Raw genomic sequence first — 24,950 nt, forward strand, 5'->3', positions numbered from 1 at the left:
ATAGGATTTTGGAAGGGCCACTTGGCAATATATATATATCAAAGTTTTAAATGTACATTTTTAAAAAAGATGTATTTCTTTTAGAGAGTAAGAGAGAGCATGAGTGGGTGGGGCAGAGGGAGAGGGAGAGAGAATCCCAAGCAGATTCCATGCGAAGTGCAGAGCCCCACACGTGGCTTAATCTCAGAACCCTGAGATCAGGACCTGAGGCAAAGTCAAGCATCAAATGCTTAACTGACTGAGCCACCCCAGGTGTCCCTAAATGTACCTTTTTTGGGGGTGGTGGTGAATAATTCAACATTGAGGATTTTGTTCAATGGAAATAATTACACAAAAGCTGAAAGATGCCATATGAACATATCTGCCATCCTGGTTGTGATAGCAAAATTGGAATTTAAATATTTATGCAGAAGGGATTCAAACAGAAATTTCTGTTATCTGTAAAGTAGACCACTATCCAACTGTTAATATATGCGTGACAGACTCGTGTGCACTGATACAGAATAATATCTACAAAATGTATTTTTCTTTCTTAGCTCTTTCAAGGCTTTAAGAAAGTAGAGAAAGGTCCAAGGGCTTAATATAACACACCCTTGTAGGCAGAGTTGACCACTAAGCTTCCTCACATTTACAAATACGAAGTATCCTTTGGCAACTATCCCTGGCTCCATCCCCCCCTTTTCTTCTCCAGAGGTATCCACCGTCACGCATTTGTACGGTTTTGCCAATCAAGGTGACCGTGAACTGGTACATCCTTTGTTCTGTCCTCACTGGCATTTCCCTGATTGGCGGCACAGTGACCATGTTTTTCTATTGCCACACAGCCTTTTCTGCTGCGAATTTCCAGTTCACAACCCTTGTTCATTCTCTCTCTTGAAGATTTGATTTTATTGATTTGTTAAGAATTCAACATATATTCTGGGTATTGATTGTTTTCCCCACATATATGTCACAAATATACCTAGTATACTATCTTTTTTCTTGGGCGGTTGTAATCCCACCTCTGCAGTGATTAAGTCCTGACACGATTAAGGCCCCTGCCTGCTTCCAGCATCGACTCCTCCAACTGCCCAGGCTCAGGAGGTGCAGACCCATCAATTTTTCTGTCCCTTAAAAAAATTCTTTTTTTTCCTGTCCCTTGAACAGTCTCAGCTTTTGCTGTCTTCTCATTGCATTTACTGTTCCCGCTGCCATGGTTTTCCACACAGCTGAGCACTACCTGAGATGATCTTATTTGTTGGTTTGCACGCTTCCTGTCTGTCTCCTTCAGAATATATGTGAATCCCATGAGCAGAGACGTTAATTCTGTTTCACCTCTGTATTTCCCACTTTTAGGATGGTGCCTAGCATGGAGTACGCCCTCCATAAGTGTTTGTTGAATGAATATCCAAGTCCCTATCTATTTATTCAGAAATTTGCCTAGGATATTGGTTAATAGGATCTATCTCACTTTCGTTTAAAATAAGATCTGGGGGCCACCTGGTTGGCTCAGTGGGTAGAATGTGCAACTCTTGATCTCAGGGTTGTGAGTTTGAGCCTCATATTGGGTGTAAAGATTACTTAATAAAACCTTTAAAATTAATAAAATATGATCTGGAGGAAAAAAAACCCTAAAGATAAAAATCTAAAGATTTGTAGGCCACACTGGAAATTTTTGATAGGTGGCAACAACTGAATTGGCTTGGCTTGTCCTACATTTCTGGGCTTTGAAGCTACCTCTCTTAAATCGGAAGCTTCAGTCTCTGAGCAATCTGGGTACAAATCCCAGTGGCTGGCAATCCTACTAATGTTTGGTTCCCTTTTCACGGGAATATTCATTTCAGAGCAGGAGTGAGGGAGCATAGAATATGGTGCACATATGGGCTTCTAGCAGATTTTTCTAATCGTTTAGCTTAGTAAAATGGGAGGAATTACAAAAAGTGAAGATGGATCACCATGGGGGAGAGAAGGGAAGAGCTGAAACTGACACAGGTGCAGCAGAACATTCTGGTAGATGGGGGGCAGATTTTTGAAAACTATTTATAGATGAGTCCTTGACCTCCTGCTGGAACACAGTAAGCTTCCTTATACCTTCAGTCATCACTTTAAGTGCACAGCCTTAGGGATTTTCTTCAAGTTGTTGCAGGAGCTGTCCAGACATTTTTAATCAGGAAAAGGGTAAAAAGAAATCTTTAAACGTTTGTTTGTAATCTTTCCCATAATCAAGTGTATGCTGTAAAAGTTTCATTTAAATTGAAACTACATATCTGAGAACAGGGATTACTCCTTTGTAAAATTCAAAATAATACAGCTGGGGCAGGAGAACTCCTTGCTGAAAAGAAACACATCCAAGAAGAGAATCTGGGTTGGTTTTTAGGCCCAGGAAAATTAAATTTCCAAATGTGTGACTCCCGACACCCTAAAAACCGCTATTAAAGAAGGGCTCTGTAGCCTTTGTACTCTTGAGCATCTTATTATGAATTTTCAAGTATTTGAGAAAGTATCACAAATTCATTTTTGCATGCAATGTTCAAAAAATGGAATTGTAATCATAAATTATAATGTTATACTCCCCCCTTGCAGTTTTATTGAGATATAATTGCCAAGCAGCACTGTATAGGTTTAAGGTGTACAGCATCATGGTTTGACTTATATATATCATGAAATGATTACAATAGTAACTTTAGTAAACATCCATTATTCTAACATATAGATTAAAAAAAAAAGAATTTTTTTTCCCTGATGGTGAGAAATCTTAGGATCTACTCTCTTAACACCATATATATATATATATATATAACATATATATAACACACAGCAGTGTTAGCCATAGTCCTCCTGCTATACATTCCATCTGCAGGACTTGTTTATCCTACAAGTGGAAGTTTGTCCCTTTTGATCACCTTTCTCTAATTCCCCTCACCTCTGGTAACCACAGATCTGATCTCTTTTTCTGAGTTTTTATTCCTGTTGTTGCTATTGTTTTCTCTTTTCACATATAAGTGAGATTTTACAGCATTTCTTTCTGTCTTATTTCACTTAGCATATTGCCCTCATGTTTTGTCCATGTTGTCACAGGTGGCAGGGCTTTCTCCTTTTTAATGGTTGAATAATATTTTGATGTATCTATATACCATATCTTTGTTGTTGTTGGTAACTGTTTTTACATTTTTAATTTAAATTCAATTTGCCAACATATAGTATAACACCCAGTGCTCATCCTATCAAGTGCCCTCCTCAGTCCCTGTCACCCAGTCACCCCAGCCCCCCACCTACCTCCCTTTCTGCAACCCTTTGTTTGTTTCCCAGAGTTAGGAGTCTCTCATGGTTTGTCTCCCTCTCTAATTTTTCCCACTCAGTTCCCCTTCTTTTATATACCACATCTGTATCCATTCATCTGTTGATGGACAGAAATGTATTATTCTGATTAAATGAATATTCTATATATTTATTTATAGATTTATTTGTATACATCATATATGTATACATTGTGCAACTATGTGTGTAGAATGCATTCACACCCACACAGACACATAAAAAATAGTATCCCTGCCTTTATTTAGTAGATCAAATCTAAATGCCCTGCCCTCCGGAACATAGGTCTGGAACCCCACACTTGACCTTGCTTCCATTCAGGCAACTCCCTCTCTGTTCCCTATTTAGTCTTATTCCTAGACTTTATACATGATGTTTCTTTTTTTATTTTTTTAAAAATTTTAAAAAGATTTATTTATTTATTTATTTATTCATTTATTTATTTATTTATTTATTTATTTATGATAGACATAGAGAGAGAGAGAGGTAGAGACACAGGAGGAGGGAGAAGCAGGCTCCATGCCGGGAGCCCGACGTGGGACTCGATCCCAGGACTCCAGGATCGCGCCCTGGGCCAAAGGTAGGCGCTAAACCACTGAGCCACCCAGGGATCCCCTACATGATATTTCTTTTGCAAAATTCCATTCTTCCTTGTTTGCCAACTACTCCAAATCGCTTCCTTAAAACCCTGCCTTGCAGAGTAGAATGGTGGTTACTGGAGTGTTGGGGGGAGGAAGGAAAAGAATGAAGATGTTTAACAGTACAGGCTTGTAACGAGTAGTAAATAAGCCATAGAGATCTAAGGCACAGTGTAATGAATCTAGTTAATACTACTGTATTTTAACGATGTAATATGATAAATATTGCTTCAGTGGCAATCATATTACAATATATAAACGTATAAAAGTAACATGCTTTTGTTTAATTGAAGTTCGATTTGCCAACATATAGTATAACATCCAGTCCCCATCCCGTCAAGTGCGCCCCTCAGTGCCTGTCACCCAGTCACCCCATCCCCCCCGCCCACCTCTCCTTCCACTACCCCGTGTTTGTTTTCCAGAGTTAAGAGTCTCTCATGTTTTGTCACCCTCTCTAATTTTCCCACTCATTTTCCCTCCTTTCCCCTATAATCCCTTTCACTATTTCTTATATTCCCCATATGAGTGAAACCAAATGATTGTCCTTCTCCGATTGAAAAGTAACATGCTTTAAGTTGATAAATATTAACATGTTAAATTGATCAAATATAAATAATTAAGTATACAAACAAATAAATGAACTGAATGAATACAAGTGGATGCTACATATTATATCTAAATAGTGAAATGACATAACCAAACTATTTAATAAAATATATGTCATCAAAAAAACCTGTTTTAAAATGTACAGCCAAAAATTCTTCAAATTGAAATTCTTTCAGATTTTTGCTTTTAATAATTCAAATAATATAAAGAAACTTCTATAAATTATATAAGGCACAAAGTGGAAGATCATTGAATCCTAATCTCTGGACATAGTAGTGGTTAAATTTGGTAAGCCCATCCAAGAATTCAGAGTGTAAGAGGATTCTAGCTCATTCCTCTTGTTTAAGATATTTCTTTTCTTTTCTGGAAATCATGAAAGTTCTATTTTAAATTATTATTTTCATACCACTATTTAAATATTTGTTCCCATACATAATACTATATAGTTTTCCCGATCTAGACGAGACTATAAATTTTCTGCTATAATTATTTCCACGTCTGTAGTGTCTTGCCAAGAATAAAGATCATATTCCCAACTTGATTTTTAACAATCAATAGTGCCTAGCCAGTGTTCTTCAGACATTTGTTCAGCAATAATACAAATGGGTTTTCTACATCATCGAATATTATTTGAAATGTTTGTCACATACCAGTTAACTCAGGTCATATGTAAGGTTCATTCCAGAAATACATATGGACTTTTGTTGGTTCGATGCAAGTGATTTTATGGGTGGATATTCTGCTAGTTTGTATGATGGAGCTGGGGGAGCAAATGTTAAATAAGTGAAAGACTCATCTCTCTGAAGGGAAATGGTAAGCCATCTCTGGCAGATCAGATTAAAAACAAAATAAAACAAAAACAAAACTCCCCTGGTACTATGTGAAAGTCTGAAAGGCAGAGCTGGGTATAGTTGAACTGTATGGAGACATCACCTTTGACCTCATCTGCTCCAACACGCTCCACTCATCTGCACTGGCTAGAACAGTTTTCTCTTTCATCTCACCCGTGCCTGGGACAGACACACAGCCCGCACAGGCACATCCACATGCACACACATGCCCACACACGCACACACATCACTCTTCAGCTCTGACCTTTAGTGATGCCCTCTCTGAACAGCTGTCCCTGATACACACAAGTCCCCCTCCAGGCAGGGATAGGAGCTTTCTTCAGCACATCTAAAACCTTCATGCTCTGCTATTACAGACTCCTGCTGCCAGACCCTGATGCTCTCATCCTTGGGCTTGAATGTCACAAGGTCAGAGAGCACGTCTGTTTTGTTTGCTATATATACCTAGTAAAACAGTAGCCCCGCGAACCAAGCCAGGTGCTTGGCCTGCATCCTAGGCAATCAGCAATGCTGCACTCCCAAATTCCATTCCCTAGGCAGTCCTGATCCTTCCAGAGGCCTCTCAAGTGCATCTGTTTCTTTCCATACCTGTTGCCACTTCCGTAGCTGTGACCACCATTTCTTTAGCCTCAGTTTCTGCAACAGCCTCCTGACTGGTTTCCCTTCCTGCAGGTTTCCCTTCCTGCAGGTTTGCCACTTACAAATTCATTCTCTGTCCTAAAGCAGAATTCTCTTGCCAGCACCATCTCTTCATTCCCAAACAGTGATTTCCTCTGAGCTCCTTGCATTCCTCAGGCTTTCTCTCAGCCCTAGATTTTCTCACACCTGAAATAATTACCTGGTCTCCAAAGTCTGGGCCAGAGACACAGCTGGGGAACTGACAAGTCTCCCTACGGCTTCTTGTCACCTTCAGATTGGCAGGAGCACAGCATGCTTCTGTTTAGTGCCCAACAATTTATTTGCTTCAAGAAGTAATGAAAACCTCTCAGCATGGGAATCTCAGGAAGCAGATTAAATGACATAAATCTCTTCAATATGACCTCAAAGCAATGCTTTTAAATACAGGATATGATTGGGTTTCAGGATGAAGGCTGTATAAACTTGCCTCCCAATAGCGCTTGAAAATGTATTTACACTAACTCCTGTCATATGCTTGCATTTCTTTGGGATCTCATCTCTGTTGCCAGAAGATGTAGTAAAAAGGATCCCAACCATTCGTTTAACAAAATGGTTCATTTTGTGGTTAAAATGAAGGAATCACCATTCCCAATGTCACATAAAATAGGCATCTCAGAATGCAAACTTTCTGTATCTGCAGCATATCCTCACAAAAGATTAATACTCCGGATGGAATTGCTCTCTGGGAAATCTCAAATCCTATCCCAAATGAGTAGCACGACACCGTAAGGTGGGCAAAGGCAAAAGTTTATTCCTTCCACAAATAAATTCAGAATTAAACATTTGCACGGTCCCTGCACACAGTCTGCTGATCAATCCCGTGGCATCCCTACTCATTTCATTCCACCTTGGGGACTACTCTTCACACTTCTTCAATCTCCTAAACTTCTCATGCTCAGCTTATAACCTTGCTTCTTATTTCAAGGAGAAAATGCAAGACATGAGCAAGGTCATTTTCTTCCTCCTGTCTCCAGACCTGCCAACCTCTCTCAGTGGTGCCCTCACTGTGCCGTGTCCTGTCACTGAGGAAGAGCTGCCCTTGTGTCCCTCCATCTGTGTCCCACACCCCCTTTTCCAGCTTCTTGGGACTTTGTTTCAGCAGGTTCCCTTCTCTTTTGGTCACTGTTGCTTCCCTTTTAGCGGGATGACTCCCAATAGACTGTAAACATGCTGTAGTATCTTCTCAATGACTACATTTCTCTGATCCCATATACAGTAAAAGTCCTTGGTCCTTGTGGTCCCCATTGGTCCTCTCCTATTCTCTCTTGACAACTCCACCACAACCACTTTTATTTTTATCAGCAATAACTTCCCGTTGCCAAAGCAAATGTTCTCCATTTCTGTCCTCACTTCACTCCACCTCACAAGGCTTGCCTCACTGGCTTCATAACTTCTTCTAACTCAATCGTCCTCCTTCTCATCTTCCTCAATTCTCCAATATTTCTCCAACTGCCAGGGTGCCCCAGGACTTAATCTCAACCTTGATCTCCCCCTTCTTACTCCCTTCCCTCTTCTCTTGGCTGTGCTTTGCTACCCGCCCCCCTCCATACTCACTCTCCCAGGTGTGGTCCTAAATATCACCCAAATACTCACAACTTCTAAACCTCAGTCTCCAAGCCTCCTGCTTGAGCTCCAACTTTACTGATCCACCTTCCCATGTGACCTCACCTAGATGTCAAATAAGCAGCTCAAATTTCACCCATTTGGATTCAACTCCAGTTGAACCCCAGATCCAATCATTTTTCAACCCTAACTGCTATCACCTAACCCAAACCATACTTCTCTGTCAGTGGACAAGGGGGGAGAATCTTCCATCTGGTCTCCTTCCTTGCCTACAGTCTGCTAAACTGATCCCTGGAAAAACGTAACTCAAATTATCTTACCTGTCTACTCAAAACCACCAGTGGCTGCCTATCACTCCTTGAATAAAATCCAAAACCCTGCCCCTGGCCTCTAAGGTACTTGCCAATATACTTGTTTCTCTGGTCTCATTTTCCGTAACTCTTCCCTGACTTATTTCAATCCAGCCCAGTGGCTTCCATCTCCCAAGGACGCCCTCATCTCCAGATTTTAACAATGACTTCGCTGCAAGCCTGGAACACTACCCAATCCTCAATACTGTTTCATTCCCTCCCTCACGTAATTTAGGTTCTTGCTCAGATATACTCCCTCCTCAGTAAAACTCAAATCACCTAGAGTAAGCAAAATAAGAGCCCCCCAAAATGTTTACATCTTCACCCCCCCCCAAACCTGTGACTATTTTAGGTTGCATGGCAAAGGGGAATGAGGGTTGTTAAGCAGTTGACAAAGAGATTATCCTGGATTATTCAAGTGGGACCACAGTCATAACAAGGATACTTCAGAGTGGAAGATGGAGGCAGGAAAGGAGGGCCAGAGACGTGGCAGTGGGAGAATGACGCCTGACATTGCTGGTTTTGAAAATGGAAGAGGGCCCTGAACCAAGAAATGTGAGCAAATCTCTGGAAAGTGGAAAAATCAGTGGAAAGTGGCAATCAACTCTGCCAACACCTATTTTCTACATTGGCCTCCAGAACCGTAAGTTAATCAGTTTGTGTTGTTTAAAGTCAGTAAATGTGTGGTAATTTGTTATAGCAGCTCCAGAAAAATAATACCCACCCAATATAAAATAAAAAATGGGTACACACAGACACCACTCATTGTCCCTTTGGTCTTATCTTCCTTTTTCCCCCAGTTTGTCATTGGCTATGCTCTGTAAATGCCCCAACGGGAGTTGGGTTCCATTCATGGCCACACTTCTATTGTTCAGAATAGTATCTTCTTGTAGAAAGTTGCGAAAACTCCTCTTGTCACTGAAATTTGATTTTATTGTTTGCTAACATAAAGCTTTACTTTCAACTCCATTGTTGTCTTAAGATAATATTTTCATAACTAAGGTAAGTTAAAATTTACTGAAAGGTGCTTTGAGTGGGAAAAGACATTATCATTTAATAGCATGTCCACCAAGGAGCCTGATTGAAAGGATGAAGGGCATTCAATCTTCTCAGACAATATTTGTGGTAGAGAATGGAGTCCAGATGGATCAGGTATAGGACTGAATTTCTGGTATAAAGTTTTACTCATATCTTTTTATCTGCTGACAGAAAAACCTGCATTTTCTTGCCATGTGTCCACTCTCTACCATAAGTGTGAGGGTTGGGATTGTAGTCCCAAAGAACTATGCCATTTCAGTGTCCCCCAACAATATGTCCTACAAGAGACATCCATTAGGGATAGAAGAAACACCAGTTTTAATCACATTTTTCAAAGACAGCAGCCTCTATTGCATTTCCTATCTGGTATTCTTTTAAAGGTTGTAGATACAGTTTTGTTAGGTGTGGATTTTAAAAAGTGTGAAATAAGTTGGCATGGCCTGCTTTCACCTACCAAATGTGAGGAGAAGCGGTAAATGTCAATTCTAGGCAGAAGCTTTAACAGACAATGTGTAATTTTCCACCTGCCCTTACAGTTGGGGTGATCTTGAAAGCACATGTCAATAAGGAACCTCCATTAGCCTGGATCCTTCGGTGGCTTGAATAAACAGAGCCAGCCTCCTTACCAACTCATATTAAACACACAACGTGAGCAAGCGATATACCTGGGTTGTTTGAAACAAGAGATCTGAACTCATTTGTTACTACAGTAATACCTGGGTATGTTTTGGCCTAAGAAATGTGAAGATAAATAGTGACAGCCAATAAATGTTCTATCCTGTGAATCCTGTGGGTTTCCTTAGTTCATGAATTCTCAGTGCCATTCCTAGGAGTACTTACGTCATAAGTCTTATTAGAGGCTTGCTCTGTAAGCAGGGTTTATAAGATGGTTAACTTTATGTGTCAACTTGAATGGCTCAAGATATTTGACTAAACATTATTTCCGGATATGTCTGTGTGAGGGTGTTTCCAGATGAAACTAGCATTTGAATTGGTAGGATCTGCACAGTGGTTTGCCCCATGAGCAGCCCCTTATTGTGAAACACTCTAGAAACTGTCATATCAGACCATCAAGTCTACGAGGATTGATTCAGGGACAATCGAAAATGAAAACAGGCAATACTTCTGTATCTCCTTATTTTTACATATATAACTGTTACTGAAAACATCCTTGCTCTTCAATATTTGGAAACAAAAGTACCCATACAAAAATAGTGCATTTTAAAACTCTACTCAATCTTCACAACACTTCAATGAACTCAGTAACTTCATTTAGAAGTTTTTGCATGTTTATTTTTACCACTATTTTCCCTGATCATAAATAAATACCTGTCCATGGTTTTGAAAATGAGGTTAAAAAATATATTTAGGGGATGCCTGGGTGGCTCAGTGGTTTAGTGCCTGCTTTCGGCCCAGGGCGTGATCCCCCAGGATTGGAGTCCCAGGATTGAGTCCCGCACTGGGCTCCCTGCGTGGAGCTTGCTTCTCCCTCTGCCTGTGTCTCTGCCTCTCTGTGTGTGTCTCTCATGAATAAATAAAATCTTTAAAATATATATGTATATATATTTAGAAAAAGAAGAAAAATCCAATTTTAATCACGTTTCACAAAGATAGCTTCTCATCACATATCCTTTCTTGCACTCTTTGACAGGTCTAGATACAATTTTGAATTTTATGTTTTTCACTTAACATTAAAATAAAACCATTTCCCATAGTGATTAGGCTATAATTTACTTGACTATTCATATTTAGGATATTTGAAAACATTACTCTTCAGTGTTTATGCCTCCTTTCTTCTAAAAAAAAAAAGGATTGGCAGCAACTTCAGAATTAACGTCTAAAACATTTTTCCCATTGGGAATGGCAGAAAGAAAGAAGCCAGAAGTACCAGAAAATCATTACTGGGAGAGAAGATGCTCCAGATGGATGAGGAAGAGTCACCAGGACATGGGCCCAGGGAGGCCAGGGATGTGTGTATGTGTGTGTGTGTGTGTAGGTAATACATACTTGAGAGATACCCATTGCTCTAACATATTGTGCTAAAGACATAAGTTGGGCAGCCCGGGTGGCTCAGCAGTTTAGTGCTGCCTTCAGCCCAGGGCCTGACCCTGGAGACCCGGGGTCGAGTCCCACGTCGGGCTCCATGCATGGAGCCTGCTTCTCCCTCTTTCTGTGTCTCTGCCTCTCTCTCTCTCTCTCTCTCTCTCTCTCTCTGTTTCTCATGAATAAATAAATAAAACCTTTAAAAAAATAAAGACATAAGTTGTGTAGGCGGTGTGGCAAACTGGAGACATCTGAGCAAATCATAGGGATTAACAACCAAGACACATGTGAGATGGAGCCATAACCTGACTGGGGGAGTTGGCTTCACCCCCTACACCTGGGGGGATGCCGCGCATAAGGTGCACTGTGCACAGTCCATAAACCTATTCCTGTAGCAATGGTGTGTGTCTCTCTAATCTCTACACGTCCTGGAAACCAAGGCAGATGCATGCAGAGGCTCTTGCAATATCCTATAATCTGTGTCTGTACTCAGATAGCAGAGGTAAAGAAAAGAATTGAACTAATGTTAAGGTATGCATGCCCTGAGGGTGGTTACGCTGATTGAGATGACTAGGTAAGCATTTGAAGCAAGGTCTCCTTAGTGTAATGACTACCAATGAGGGGTCCCGTGCCTGGATTTCCTGTAGGGATAATATTACACAAGTATGATGCTTCATTGCCAAGATTTACTCTTACTCAACATGTTTTCATTCACAGTTCTCTTACTAACATTCTCTGAACATATAATCCTTTAAAGAATGATAAAGAAGGTCCTACATGATGATCTGACCAATTGCTCCCTCTTACTTAGAGGCAGTAGCCTAAGCTCTTCAAGGGTAAGATGTGTCTCCTTATGCTGCCAGTTATTATTACATCAGACCTTCCCATAGTCCGGAAGCTTAAAGACCACATGCTCATAGCAATGGCCACAAAACCAAATTGAATCCCCACACCGAATATATAACTCTCTAGCATTCTTCATAAAGATTTTCTCTCTCATTTTCTCTTTCATTTACAATCATTAAGATTCACTCTTGGTGATACAGAGTTCTATGAGTTTTAACAGATACACACAGCCATGTATCCACCACCAACATCAACACGTAGAAAGTTCCTTTGTGTGCCCACCCCCTACTCCTCAAACTCCCTTGTTCTGCCTCTTTGGCTCCACACCTACTTCCCACCTCCAATGCCTGGCATTTTTACAAAGATTTATTTGTAACCTATGCCTCGTTTCTACTAAAAACAATTAAACAGGTAAATGGTCATTTTAACCAATGTTTACGGATCTAGGAAAGTTGGCACACCTTTGAGGCCATATACAAAATATCAGAGCTCCAGCAACTGATCTTTCTGTAGGACTGAGTTTTAGTTCCATTTCTTTCAAACTGGTGTGGGAGCTACCTGGCTAAAGTCCAATGGAATAACACGGTATTAAAGCATTATGTATTAGGTAGATTATTTTAAGTATAAATCACCTCCTGGTGAATCGTGATTTGCTTATATACCTTAAATAACCATAATAGAATTAAAATTATTCTAAATCTATTTTAGAGTTTCATTACATAGGTGTACCCTGCTTGATGCATTAAATATGTTTGTAAAGATATACTGAAAGTGGGGATCCCTGGGTGGCGCAGCGGTTTGGCGCCTGCCTTTGGCCCAGGGCGAGATCCTGGAGACCCGGGATCGAATCCCATGTCAGGCTCCCGGTGCATGGAGCCTGCTTCTCCCTCTGCCTGTGTCTCTGCCTCTCTCTCTCTCTCTGTGACTATCATAAATAAATAAAAATTAAAAAAAAACAAACAAAAAAAAAGATATACTGAAAGTGAATTTTGAAAATTACTTTTTTTTCTAGGTGTTTTTAATAGGATCAATAATTAGTCTATCTGTCTTCCTCAAAAATCTGTGTTTGTGGGTCTGGATAGTGTCAGTCAGAGCACATGTGATTTGAGCTTTTTTTTGATAATATTGGCAACACTCTTCCTCAACACAGTGCACAGATACAGGGCTCGTTTTACACAACGGGTAAAGTTTGAATGCACACATCTCAACCGGTCACCTTATAGGTCCTAGTGCTTTTTTCTGCTTTCAGGATACTTTTAAGATAATTTCCTACATTTCTCCCAGAATACTGCAGCAGCTACTGCTACGGGCTATTCCCGCCAAGAGCCTGGAAGCCAGTTCCATGGCACAGACTTCTAGTTTCTTGAAAGAATTTTGCAGATTAGGCAACAGGCGCCTAATGCTCATACTGCTCAACTAGCCGTAGAGCAGATCTGTTTCCCATTTCTAGTTAGAGTTTCAAGGACTTCCTTTTTCTAATTGCTTCCTCGGTTGCTATGTGCTGTAGGGACCACTGCCTCCTCCCTTCTCGTATCAGACCTCGGTTGCATTTTGTCTCATGGAAGGTTGAGCCATTTGGGAGAAGCTTAGGGATGCTGGATGCATCTGGCTGGGTGGTGTGTCAGGTGTGGTTGCCACCATGAGTTGGTCCCAGAAACGTGAACCATCCAGCAAAACCACCCTCCATGGATTCCGTGAGATTAGCAATGAACATATATGTATGTGTACACACACACACACACACACACACACACACACACACATTCTGATTACCAGCACTTGTACTAATTATTGCATTATTCTTAATAGAGCAATTCTAAATATTAATTCTTAATATTTGGGCTGCCTCCCCACCTTTTCCACTTCCAGCTCAACCCCCCAAAGCCCAGATTTCTGCTGTCCATGATTTTTGTCACATTTGTGTTATTTCCTCTGTCATTTATTTGATAGCTCTGACCTACATTTTTCTTCTCTTTGTTCCTGAACAAAACCTGATTTCTTTCTGAGGAAGTTGGAAAAAGCAAGACTTATGTGACCAATATGTTTCCCAACCCTCACATGAGAAAAGGGGCACACCCAATATTATCAAAAAAGCAACCCTTGTACCAGTCACAGCGCCAGATGCTTTAAGCTGCTTCTTATTGTGGGCTCACTTAACACAAAATAAAACAGACCCCCAACACAAAGGCTTCCGGTCCCCAAGCTAAAACATGATTCTAAGCAAAATCTTACCATTTCAGAGCTTTGAAATATCCTAAAGCAAACTGTCTTCCATTTTAAGGTTCTGCGTTGTTGTTGTTGTTGTTGTTGTTTTAAGCACAAAGATATTAAATGAAGGCCAGGCCAATTCTAGTACTTTTTCTCAGATGACTTCCAAATCTCAATGGCACCGCCCACCTCTTCCTGTTCATTCTTTATGTGGGTCCCTAATTGCCAGTGGTTCCCAGCTGTCTTGCCTCACCATTACTTTTAGGGTTATGACGATTTTCATTCTTAATTGAGCACATGCCATTATCTTTCTCCTCAAAATGTTTCATTTGCATATTTAAAATAATCAGATATTTGCACACTATGCCTTTGCCACTATTGTTGCAATCTGCCTTTCATCAGTCCAAAGAGGAGGCTCTATTCATTCTGTTTCATCTCTCCCCCTTTTAGCAGGAGCGCTGTAATCTAGCAGTTTTATTCACCCCACACATGGGTTTGGAAAATGTAGGGGGAAAAAAAAGATGAAATGAACCTTGGAGTAGATTTAGAAAGGAGAGGCATGAATTTGGCAGATGTGATGTTTTAAATTGTTGGAGACACGGGGCACAGTTTGGACGGTTCCTGAGGCAAAAGTGAAAGAAATCAATTTGGTGAAGGGGGGGAATTTTATTCTAGTGAAGTAAGAGGGAAAGACAGAAGGGAGATGAGAGAAGTGCTTTTTTTGCAACCACTTGATTTTGTACAGAGCAGGAAAATTATCTACTCTTTGCACTTTGCACCTCCCCCACTGCCATATGCTTCCCTAAGGTTTCCTTCCTCCGTACTTGAAAGGACCACAGATTTTAATAGTATTCATGCATTTGAAGTGCTAGGGTACCCCTGGCTTCCTGGTTTAGCATTTACGATGAGAAGTAATTTTTAAAATCCAGGTTATATGTGAAGGTAAAAACAAAATAGAGGATTATTTAGTGAAAAGAAAACCTAACTAAATGGAAGTTTAAGAAAGAAAAAAGGCAGGTGACCTTACATAAACTGAAGTTCAAGATCACAACCAGATTCAGAGACTAAATTATAGGCCAGCCTCCCTCAGTGCCTAGGTGAGAGTTTTTTTAGGTCACCCCCGTGAACACTAAGTTGTAGACACCCCAGGGGCCTGAGCAAGTTGAAACAATGTCATTAAAAGGTCCGATTTAGGGCAGCCCGGGTGGCTCAGCGGTTTAGCGCTGCCTTCGGGCTAGCACATGATCCTGGAGACCTGGGATCGAGTCTCACGTCGGGCTCCCTGCATGGAGCCTGCTTCTCCTTCTCCCTCTGCCTCTGTCTCTCATGAATAAATAAATACAATCTTAAAAAAAAAAAAAAAAGGTCCGATTTACATAGAAGGCCCCGAATTCAGATGTAATAGTAAAGCCACACGGAGAAAAGACAGAGAGAAAGCAGTCATTACTCTCTTCTCAATCTAATACTTACTTACGGCCGAGACATCCCACTCTATTACGGGAGCATCAGCTCGTGGGTGTTCAGCACTCAGAGCCACTACTTTGTCAAGCAGGGAAATTTTCCTCCTCTTTGGGACAACTGTCCATTGCTGCCAGTAGGCAGAGATTAAGACAGGAGGCAGCTGACTGGGGACACTGAGGGGACCCGGAGTGCTGTGAGGGGCTGGGGCAAACCAGGGGCAGGCCCAACCCATCATTCCCATCAAGACAAAGGCTCCTTCCATAACCTCTGCTTTCTACAACCTTCCACCTGAACTGCTTTTCTCTTCTAGATCTTCTCTGGAAGATCAATGACACTGGATTTGCCAAGGTAACTAGGGGCTGAGGGGATGGAGGTGGGGAAGGCAGGGCCAGCAGCAGCTCAGCTTCACAGGATCTGCCCCTGAATTTGTGCGCTAGTGGGACCCATCGTCTCCCACCCTGGAAGGAAGGCAGGGTGAAGAGGCAGGCGTTCTCCGGGTGTGGCAGGCTGGCCTTTTCTCCCACCCCACATCTCCTGCTGACCCTCGTGTGGTCTTGCACGTAACTTTTTTTCCAGCACCTTTGATATCAGTTTCCTTATTCATAAAATGCGGTTTATGGATTATCAGTAAGGTGCATAAGTGACTGGTACGTAGTAGGTGATCCGTGAGTGTCAAGCAGGTGGTTAACACTGACCGGACCCGAGTCAGCAACACCTGCGTGTCTGCCTTTCATCTTTGGCTCCAAGGTCACACGGTGCCCAAAGAATGGGGACTTGCAATGCAAATAGCTGCACTGCCCCTCGCTGCCCCCCTCTCCCTCCCAGCTTCGCAAATGGTAGCCACTGTCTGGGGCGCCCGCCTGGATAAAGACATTGGTGGGAATGATGTGTGCTGTGCGCTAGCACCCACTCAGTAGCCAGCATGGACCTGGGGTCCTCGGGTTCCTTTTGCCCCATGGTTCCCAGGCCGTTCCCAACAGCAGCCAAGGTTCCTGGGCCCACAGTACCCCCTGATGGCTAACACGGGGAACTTTCTTTTCTCAAAGATCCTTCTCAGTAGGACTCCTCCAAGCTTTCACAGCTCGCTGCTTTGCTCCTTCCATCACGGACCATTCATTTCTCACCAACGTGTGGCTTGCTCTGCTTTGCTTCTTTTGTTATCCTCATTTTTTGTTTTTTTGATCAATTGTTTCAGAAACATCTACCTCCCTCCCTGTTTCTTCTCCTTATTTTGTTCCATTTCTGAATCCTCAAATCCCTACTGTTAATAGTTGCTAAGTATAGTAGTAAGATGAGGGCATCTGTCTATCAAAAAAAAAAAATCCAAAAAACCTCTATTCACTTAGAAGTAAAGTAAGATATAGTGTAGAGCCAGCAGCATTAATCTCTAGAGCTCTTTGAGACATCCAGATGCATTCCTCTGAACTTGCACAGAAGATGCCATTCACCCCTGACTCTTTCTCCAAGTAACACTGATCTTTTTTGACATCTTTATTATTTTCCTATCTATTTAATTGCTAAAACTGTGCTAGTTTGTCCCCTAAGGTTTCACTACAACTATAAGTCAGCTACAATAAGGGTTAAGTGCATTCTTGTGGGCTCTTCTGGAAACCAAAGCACAATCTTTCAGCATTAGTTCTCCATGGGAAAGTGAATTCAAATCTGCAAGCAGTTGCTCTAAGGAGGAACTTTTGGAAAATTTACCTATTATAATTTAACATCAGAAATTTTTGGTTGGGAGTGTTCAGTTTTTAAAAATTCATATTGAGGTCTGCATTCTCTGGTTTTCATCTGTTAAACCATGACATCTACTGGGATTAGTTTTTAGAAAGGTATTCAGATGTGACTTATCTGGGCAGACATCGGTTCTTTTTTTTATCAAAGGAAAAATATACTAACCAGATCCTGATTTGGTATGTTATGGGAATGTTCTAGCAGGTTATAAAATTCATGTCCATGACTATAGATTGCTTCTTGGTAAAAATACATGAACATATTTTAAAATGTAAATGCTTATTTCCCTTAACTTTTTTTTTAAAATTTTATTTATTTATTTATGATAGTCACACAGAGAGAGAGAGAGAGAGGCAGAGACACAGGCAGAGGGAGAAGCAGGCTCCATGCACCGGGAGCCCGACGTGGGATTTGATGCCGAGTCTCCAGGATCGCGCCCTGGGCCAAAGGCAGGCGCCAAACCGCTGCGCCACCCAGGGATCCCTTATTTCCCTTAACTTAAATTCAAATAGTACTATTGATTTATGACTTTATTTACCAAGGCTTAAGTTTAAAGACTTTTAAAAACACAAATGGTTTTGATATGGATCATTAAAAATGCCACTGATTTTATAAATCAGGATTATATAAAATCTATTCTCAAACTAGAGATAGGTCTGTAATCAGAAGCATTTAGAAGACCAATTGAACAACCAGTTAAAAGATTTCTTTTACAAAATAACATCAGATGGCTTAATTTTTCTAATTTCTAACATATTTTAAAGTAAAAGCTTACAAAAATTGGTACAGACTGAGTTACTTAATAAAATGGTAAATGAGCTACTATGACTATTTATAGATACATATGAAAAACATAATTTGAAAATGCTTTTATGAAGCATTTTCCTAATTTGGTCATAATTCAAGGTAAGCCTTGCAAAGGATTTTTTTTTCTTTGAAATAGTTTCCATATAGATAGAATCAAAATTATTTTCTCTTTTAAAACAGAAAATTGCAAATCGGTTATAGTAGCAGGTAATACCATCCATCCGACTCCATCAAAACGCTGTGAAAATGGATTTTCTACATACATTCTGAACGCACACTAATGTAACAATGATGAAGAATGATGTCATAAAAACAGTTGTGTGGCGCAAAAGGAATTTTAAATGATCATCAAAGAAGATTATTTGAGTTCACATTTTTCTGAAAAGAGATATTTGGTTTCTGATAATGCCTACCTTTTGAATGCATAAAGTTTTAGAGGTACAAATTAAAACATTCAGCGTTAATGTTTTTGAAAGCATTACGTTCAAAATTATTTTCTCAGGACCCAAAGAGAAAACACCAGAGGAAACCTAACCAGCCTGAATTGGTTAAAATGTATTTTCCCTTTAATTAAATAAGAAACATCTGTCTAGGGATTTTGGAAATGAATGTAATCCATCTACACTCTGCCTGGACTAGTTTGCATCCAATGTCCAATATTTTGAAAGAAAATTCTTTCTTTCTGTAAAGAATTAAACAGCAACATGGAGCGATGTCTGAGTCCATAGCAGCTGAGTCTTGCCTCCCGAGTTTGGGCACAGGACATGTTAAGGATCTGTCTTTTCCCAGGTCTGTCCTTGGGAAGCAACCAAACTCTCCTCTCCCCCATCAAGGTCAGGGTGGAACCTCTGTATTTCTTCAAAGCATCCCCTCACCCCGAAACTGCTCATCTTGGGACAGCAAGGAAACAGAAGTTACCAGGACGCATCCCGGGTTCCCTCTCTGGGGTTCACCCTACATCCCCCCCCGCCCCCCCCGTCACTCAGTCTTAAGCCGACTTCTCTAGGGACCCGGACGGCCCACAGCACAGACTCATCCATCGCAAGGTGGGGAGGTAACTGCACGCCTGGCTCTGCTTCTTTGGAACCGGGAGCCACCGTCGAGAATGACAAAAGTCACTTACTGGTGTTGTCAAACGGTATCTGCTTGCACTGCGCAGACCCCCGGGCGGGCCAGGGACAGTAATAGACGGCGCCCCCTTCCGCGATGTCGGGCTGGCTGGTGTTGGCTTTGGGCGCCCCCACCAACACGCTGGCCCTGCGAACGGCGTGGAGAAAAGTCACTCCTTGGGGACCACACAGGCGTGCGCACGCGACGCCGTCTCCCCGAGACGAGGGTGGGGGGGGGGGCCCGGGGTGGGGGTCGGGGCGCAGAAACGGATTTGGGGTGGAGAGCGACTGTCAAAGCTGATTTCCTACCGGAAACCTACCGGGCGTCTGAAAAAAACGGTTTTGCATTGGGGTGCAAATAGTCCTGATTCTTCTCTAGGCGGGGCTGTGCACAGCGAGAGGCGAGGAGGGGGCTTGGGGGGAAGCCAAGGACAGAGCCCGGCCGCCCGCCGGGGCCCACCGCGCCCGCCCCGACGCTCAGTCACCGCAGGCGGTGCGTGAACAGCCGCGCTGCGGCGTCGCCGTGACCGGCTCGAGCCGCCCCTCCGCAGGATGCTCGAGTCCCGGGGCCTCCCCAGGGCTGGCGTTGCCTGTGCAAGCGGCACGTCTCGGCTCCAGGTCCACAAGGCACATCTAGCCTGGAAGGGGCCCCCACGTGCGCCGCGGGATGGGCGCTCAGGGACGTCCTCCGATCGGGCCGCGGGGACAGGCGCGGGGACAGGCGCGGGTGCCCCCCACCCCCCACCCCACCCCGGGCAGCGCGCGGGGACCCCACCTGCGGCCGCGCCCCCCGCGCCGGGCCACTTACGTGCGAGCGGCAGGTACGTGGAAGTCCACGGCGTAGCCGAAGTAGCTGCCCTCGGGGCCGCTGTACACCGTGAGCGTGTCCGCGTCCAGGTTGAACGCCCGCGAGCCCGGCGCCCGCAGCGCGCCCAGCGCCGCCGCCAAGCACCAGAGGGGCGCGAGCGGCGGCGCCCGGCAGCCCCGGGGACGGCGGCGGCGCCCGGCAGCCATGGCCCTGCGCGCCTGCGGGTGCGCGGCGGGAGCGGGAGCCCGAGACGCCGGGCCGGCGCGGCCGCGCTGACAGCCCCGCGCTCCGCCGCGCGCCCCCCGCCGTCCGCGCCCCGCCCGCCCCCCGCGCGCTCGGGGGCCGGCCGCCGCGGTGCCAGCCCTCCCGGGCCGCGGGACCGGCCCGGCGCGCTCCGGCGCCCCCTAGCGGCGGGCCCCCGCCCCCGCCCCCGCCTGCCGCCCCCGCCTGCCGCGCCGCTGCTGTCGCGTCTCACCGACGCCCCGAGGGTCGCTCGAGCCCACCGGGCCACTGCGCTGGGGAGCTGTCCGCGCCCCCCCGCGCGCGGGAGGAGAGGATGCTCCAGTTTCCCCCAAATGGAAGAATGGGAAAGCGCTCCCGCCCCGGGGTGGGGTAAAGGCGCGCCCCTTGCGTCGTCACCTCTGCAGCCCCATGAGCCTCGGGGCCCACGCGCGAGTCCCTCGGCGGAGAGCTTACACCCCCAACACCATCTCCCACCCACCCCTGGTCGCCCTGCGGGGGTCACTGGTTTTGTGTACTGGGGTCGTGGGGCATGTGGATGCCTTGGTACTCAATCTTCCGTGGCCCTCCCTGTGTTCCCTGTGATGAAGGGCAGCAAAGTTAGAAAGGTTCGAAGCAATGACACACCCCCCCCCCCCCCCCCCGCAGCGGGGATGCAAGGAGTAGGCGGGAATCCGCGGGAGTCCAGCGCTCAGCTCCGCCTCAGGGGTATTACTGATCTCCTTCTGTTGTCCTCCGCTGGGGCAGGGACTGAAGAATGAGTAGGATGGAGAAGAATGGTGCGGAGCCCCCCCCCCCACACACACAGAACAGCGATTTGCATGAAGTGTCAGCCTGGGCGTGGGTGGCGGTGGGCTGGAGCTAAAGCAGCAAGGGAGTGTAGAGACAGGAAAGGTAAGCACTTTCCAAAGTTTTTAAAGGCGGGTTGGTGGCAGATGCAGCCTTGGGCTGGCATTGGAATGGGAGGCTTGGAGTGAGGCACTGCGAGTGGAAACGTTGAGGGGAAGTATCAGTGACACCAGGCTGGGAGGAAAGAGCTGTATAACGGATATAATTAAAAAAAAAAAAGGATGGAATAAAAGAGTGGGTTAGGGAGTGGCAGGAAATAGGGATGGATCTCCCCAGGTAGAGGATCTTAGTAACAAGAATATTTATTGAGACTTAGAGAGCCAGTTCTAGAGCAGAGGCCTGACAGGCCCACAGGGAGTCAAAACATTTACTGGCAAGGAGGTGGGAGGGTGGGGGGCGGGGAGCAGTTGTTAGAAGGAAAGGAAAACCAGATGCATTGGGTGATGAGGCCGTTGACCTGATTAACGGGAAGTAGGAAGGGAAAGCCACCAGGTCAATGTCCCCAAAAAAGGTCAGAAGATCCTTGGCAGAATGAGAGCGAAGGAGAGTCCAGGGGTGAGTCTGAACGTATCCAGTTAGAAGAACAGAAACAGTAGCGATGGGCAAGGAGAGGATGGGAGGTGCATGGCAGTCACACGCTGGACTCCTTATGTTTGAGTCTGGCAGCCCTAGAGGCCCCGGAAGCATAAATTCTCAGCCGGTGAGTCTGGCAGTGCAGATCTGGGAGCCCATCCACGGGGAAACCCTGAGCCCTCTGAAAAGCTGGACTTTCTCAGCTCTCTCACATCAGACCTCACTTGGGAGAGTGATTTGAATTTTGTCTTCATCTTTGCTTGACTTATCCGTGCAAAAATAGTGGAAATCAATAAGCTATCGGATTACCTGGCAAATCATCATCACATCTGGGTAATTTCCTGAGTGGCCAGTCCTTTCCCAGACAAGGACTCAAGAGTAGACGGTGGAAAACTTTTTTCTCATTCCCAAGTCCATTTGTGTTGGGCATGGAGTCTGCTACTCTGGTCAGGTTGTGATGTTAATCAAAGTGATGTTCCCTGTAGTAAATCTCAGTGACTAATTCATACGCAGCCTACACATGAGACTAGGGGATGACCTCCATGCGATGGCTTGCTGACCCTGACATGCAGAAATTTGGAAATTCCTCATATTGCAGGCAAGTCTTAGGTCTAAGACAAGAATACCCAAATAGGCAGAAAGTAGTAACATTGTCTCACTGTGTGCTTGGCCCCCTTACCCACTTCACTGGGCAGAAATAGCTATATGTTATAAAATACTTTGTAAAATGCAGCGCATCACCGGGGTACCCCCTTTTGTACTCCCTTGCTTTGCAGTACTTCCAGTGTATTCTTTCTTGTTTTAGTGAAAAGAGAGTAGGTGGGGAAAGAGAATGCTTCTTACTGCCACACAATGGGTACAGGTACTGTTCCTCTTTTGTAATACACACTTGTTGGTAACTTACACAATAAACCTGTATTCTTTTTTATTGTTAGGGGGAGAGAGAGAGAGAGAGAGAGAGAGAAGAGGGAAACAGAGAGCAGGAGAAGCAGACTCTGCTGAGCAGAGAGCCCGACACAGGGCTTAATCCCCGGACTCTGAGATCATGACCGAAGCCAAAGTCAGGCACCCAACCGACTTAGCCATCCAGGCACCCCAATAAGCCTTTATTCTTAATGGCATCCCTTTGCTCTCCACAGATGAGTGCATTAAGGTTTGGAGAAATGCAATAATAAATGTATTTATAGAGCAAGGGAATGGTATAATATGAACCCAGGAACTGGCAAAACCAGTTCCTCATGCTATGAGGTCTGCATGAACACTTTTTAAAGTTATAAGAATGAGAAGTCACCTTTCTAGAATTAGTAAGGTCTTCTGGGCTGACCCTTTGGGCATCCCTATGAGCAGTGATTGAGAGGCGGCATAAAGCAGCGAGGACCTCCCCAGGAGGTCTTGGAACAAGGTTTGGTGGCACCTTGGTATTGAAAGAGTGGAGGGAAAGCAAACTGACTTGAAGCTCTTTGACCTCCCTGGGAGGCCAGGAGCCTGCGAGAGTAGTATATCTCTGAAGAAGCCAGGCGAGGAAAAAAGAAAGAACAGAAAAAAAGAAAAGAAAAGGAAAGGAAAGGAAAGGAAAGGAAAGAGAAAAAGAACAAAACCCTGCAATAATTGCAGGGACAGGATAGGACTGAATAGGTGTCTTGTACGTTTCACTATTCTGACACATGGGAACCATGCCAACCAGTAAAGCCTGGGGTGCTGTCAAAGAAACACATGGACAGTGACAGGTCTCATGCTGAATGAGAAGTTTGACATTTTAAAGATCTACTAGCACTGATTTATTTGTCAGAAAAGCAAGTCTGGGAATTGTTTATCATGCATGTGAGTTTGTGTGTATGTTTAATACTGGGAAAGGTATACATCGTTGTTTCCCTAAAAAGAAAAGAACCCAAAGGTCAAGGATGAAACAGATTTGGCCCAAACTCTCCAAAAATAAATAAGTAAAAAGCACCACAGGGGGGGAAAAAAAAGATCTCTGGGTTGTAGCCATGCACCGAATACTTAAAAATAGAGATGCTTTACCATTTAACCATTAGTGCATGCTTTTTAACAGAAGACCAAATACATCTGTGCCTTAGTAGCCAAGTGTTATTCCTACGCAGTTAAAATCTATTTCTTTATATGACAAAATGCAATCCTGCGTTCAGATCAACAGGTAGGGGAGTCCTGACATGACTACTTTCAGGATGCTCATTAAACCATTTCCAAAATAAGCCAGTGTAAGAACAGTGTGTTCTCCAAGGTTCCAATAGTCTTAAAAATGAATGTATCAAAAATGAAAGGTAGTTTTTCAGTTTCATCTGGTCTTTTGGGTAATTGAGATGATCTTGGGTTTTTCTTTTGCTCAACTATGCTCAGTTTTTCTGCATTATTAGAAACAGCGATTACTAGAAACTGGCCGGTTAAACTCACTGAGGGCAGAGTTTTAAATCCATCAAGTGTGTGTGCTGGCATCATGAGCTTATGTCTGCAAATTTTCTTTTCTGGTACCTGGAGGGTGACCCTCATTACAGAAAAATCCTTTTTCTTTTCTTTTTGACACCTTCGTTTGTAATTCTCTTTTGGGAGCTCCCCCTCATGATTTCACTAGCCACTTTTGAGTTACAAGTGCTGGAGCCCTGGCCCCCGTGTTGGCAGATGTTCAAGCACAGCCACCAGTTAGTTTAGCTGAAACAAAATTCCCACTAGTCAAAAACAGACTCTGACTTGATCTCTTTTTAGAACGAGCCTTTTAAATACAGCTCTGCTTTACGCAAAAATAAAAATAAATACAACAAGTCTTCCTCTAAAGGGAAGGTAACTAAGGAAAATAATGCTCTTTCAAATCCTGGACATTTGGGGATAAATCTTCCTGAGAGGCAAAGCCCTGGGGGCATTTGGATGTATACTCAGGATCTTGAGTGATTTACAGATTTCACTTAGGGCTGGTTTGCTCCAGAATCCTGAAGAACCTACAAATGTCTGATGGGTTGGTGAGGTGGGCCTTTTATATAATTATTGGACAGAGTGCCTGAAGCAAACCTTTGGGGGGTGGGGGGGGACTCAGGACGTCTGACTTGTAAACTTGGAATTTGGCAACTGGGGAGCCCAGGTCCCCCAGAACTTATACGTGATGCCAAACATAAGCTTATGTTTTCAGTGCCAAATAAGGCTGTAGGGATATATTCAAGGGTATTATTATTATTATTATTAAATTGCAGTAAGGTTAAACCTTAACATGCTTCAAAGCAGTTCCATGCTAGTCTCTGGGAAAG

General features: G+C 43.8%; 1 protein-coding gene across 1 annotated transcript in view; it reads right to left on the reverse strand.

Annotated features, from left to right (window-relative positions):
- The window catches only part of ITGA8 (integrin subunit alpha 8), a 171,830-nt gene extending 151,550 nt beyond the window's left edge, over window positions 1-20,280 (reverse strand). The window contains exons 1-2 of the mRNA XM_055332378.1: window positions 20,035-20,280; window positions 19,241-19,374 (exon numbers count right to left, since the gene is read on the reverse strand). Coding sequence (XP_055188353.1) covers window positions 19,241-19,374; window positions 20,035-20,240 — 340 coding nt within the window. The 5' untranslated portion in view covers window positions 20,241-20,280. The remainder of the gene's footprint in view (window positions 1-19,240; window positions 19,375-20,034) is intronic.
- Between the last annotated feature and the right edge of the window lie 4,670 nt (window positions 20,281-24,950).

This window comes from Nyctereutes procyonoides, unplaced genomic scaffold (assembly GCF_905146905.1).
Source record: "Nyctereutes procyonoides isolate TBG_1078 unplaced genomic scaffold, NYPRO_anot_genome, whole genome shotgun sequence".
Classification (NCBI taxonomy): Eukaryota; Metazoa; Chordata; class Mammalia; order Carnivora; family Canidae; genus Nyctereutes; species Nyctereutes procyonoides.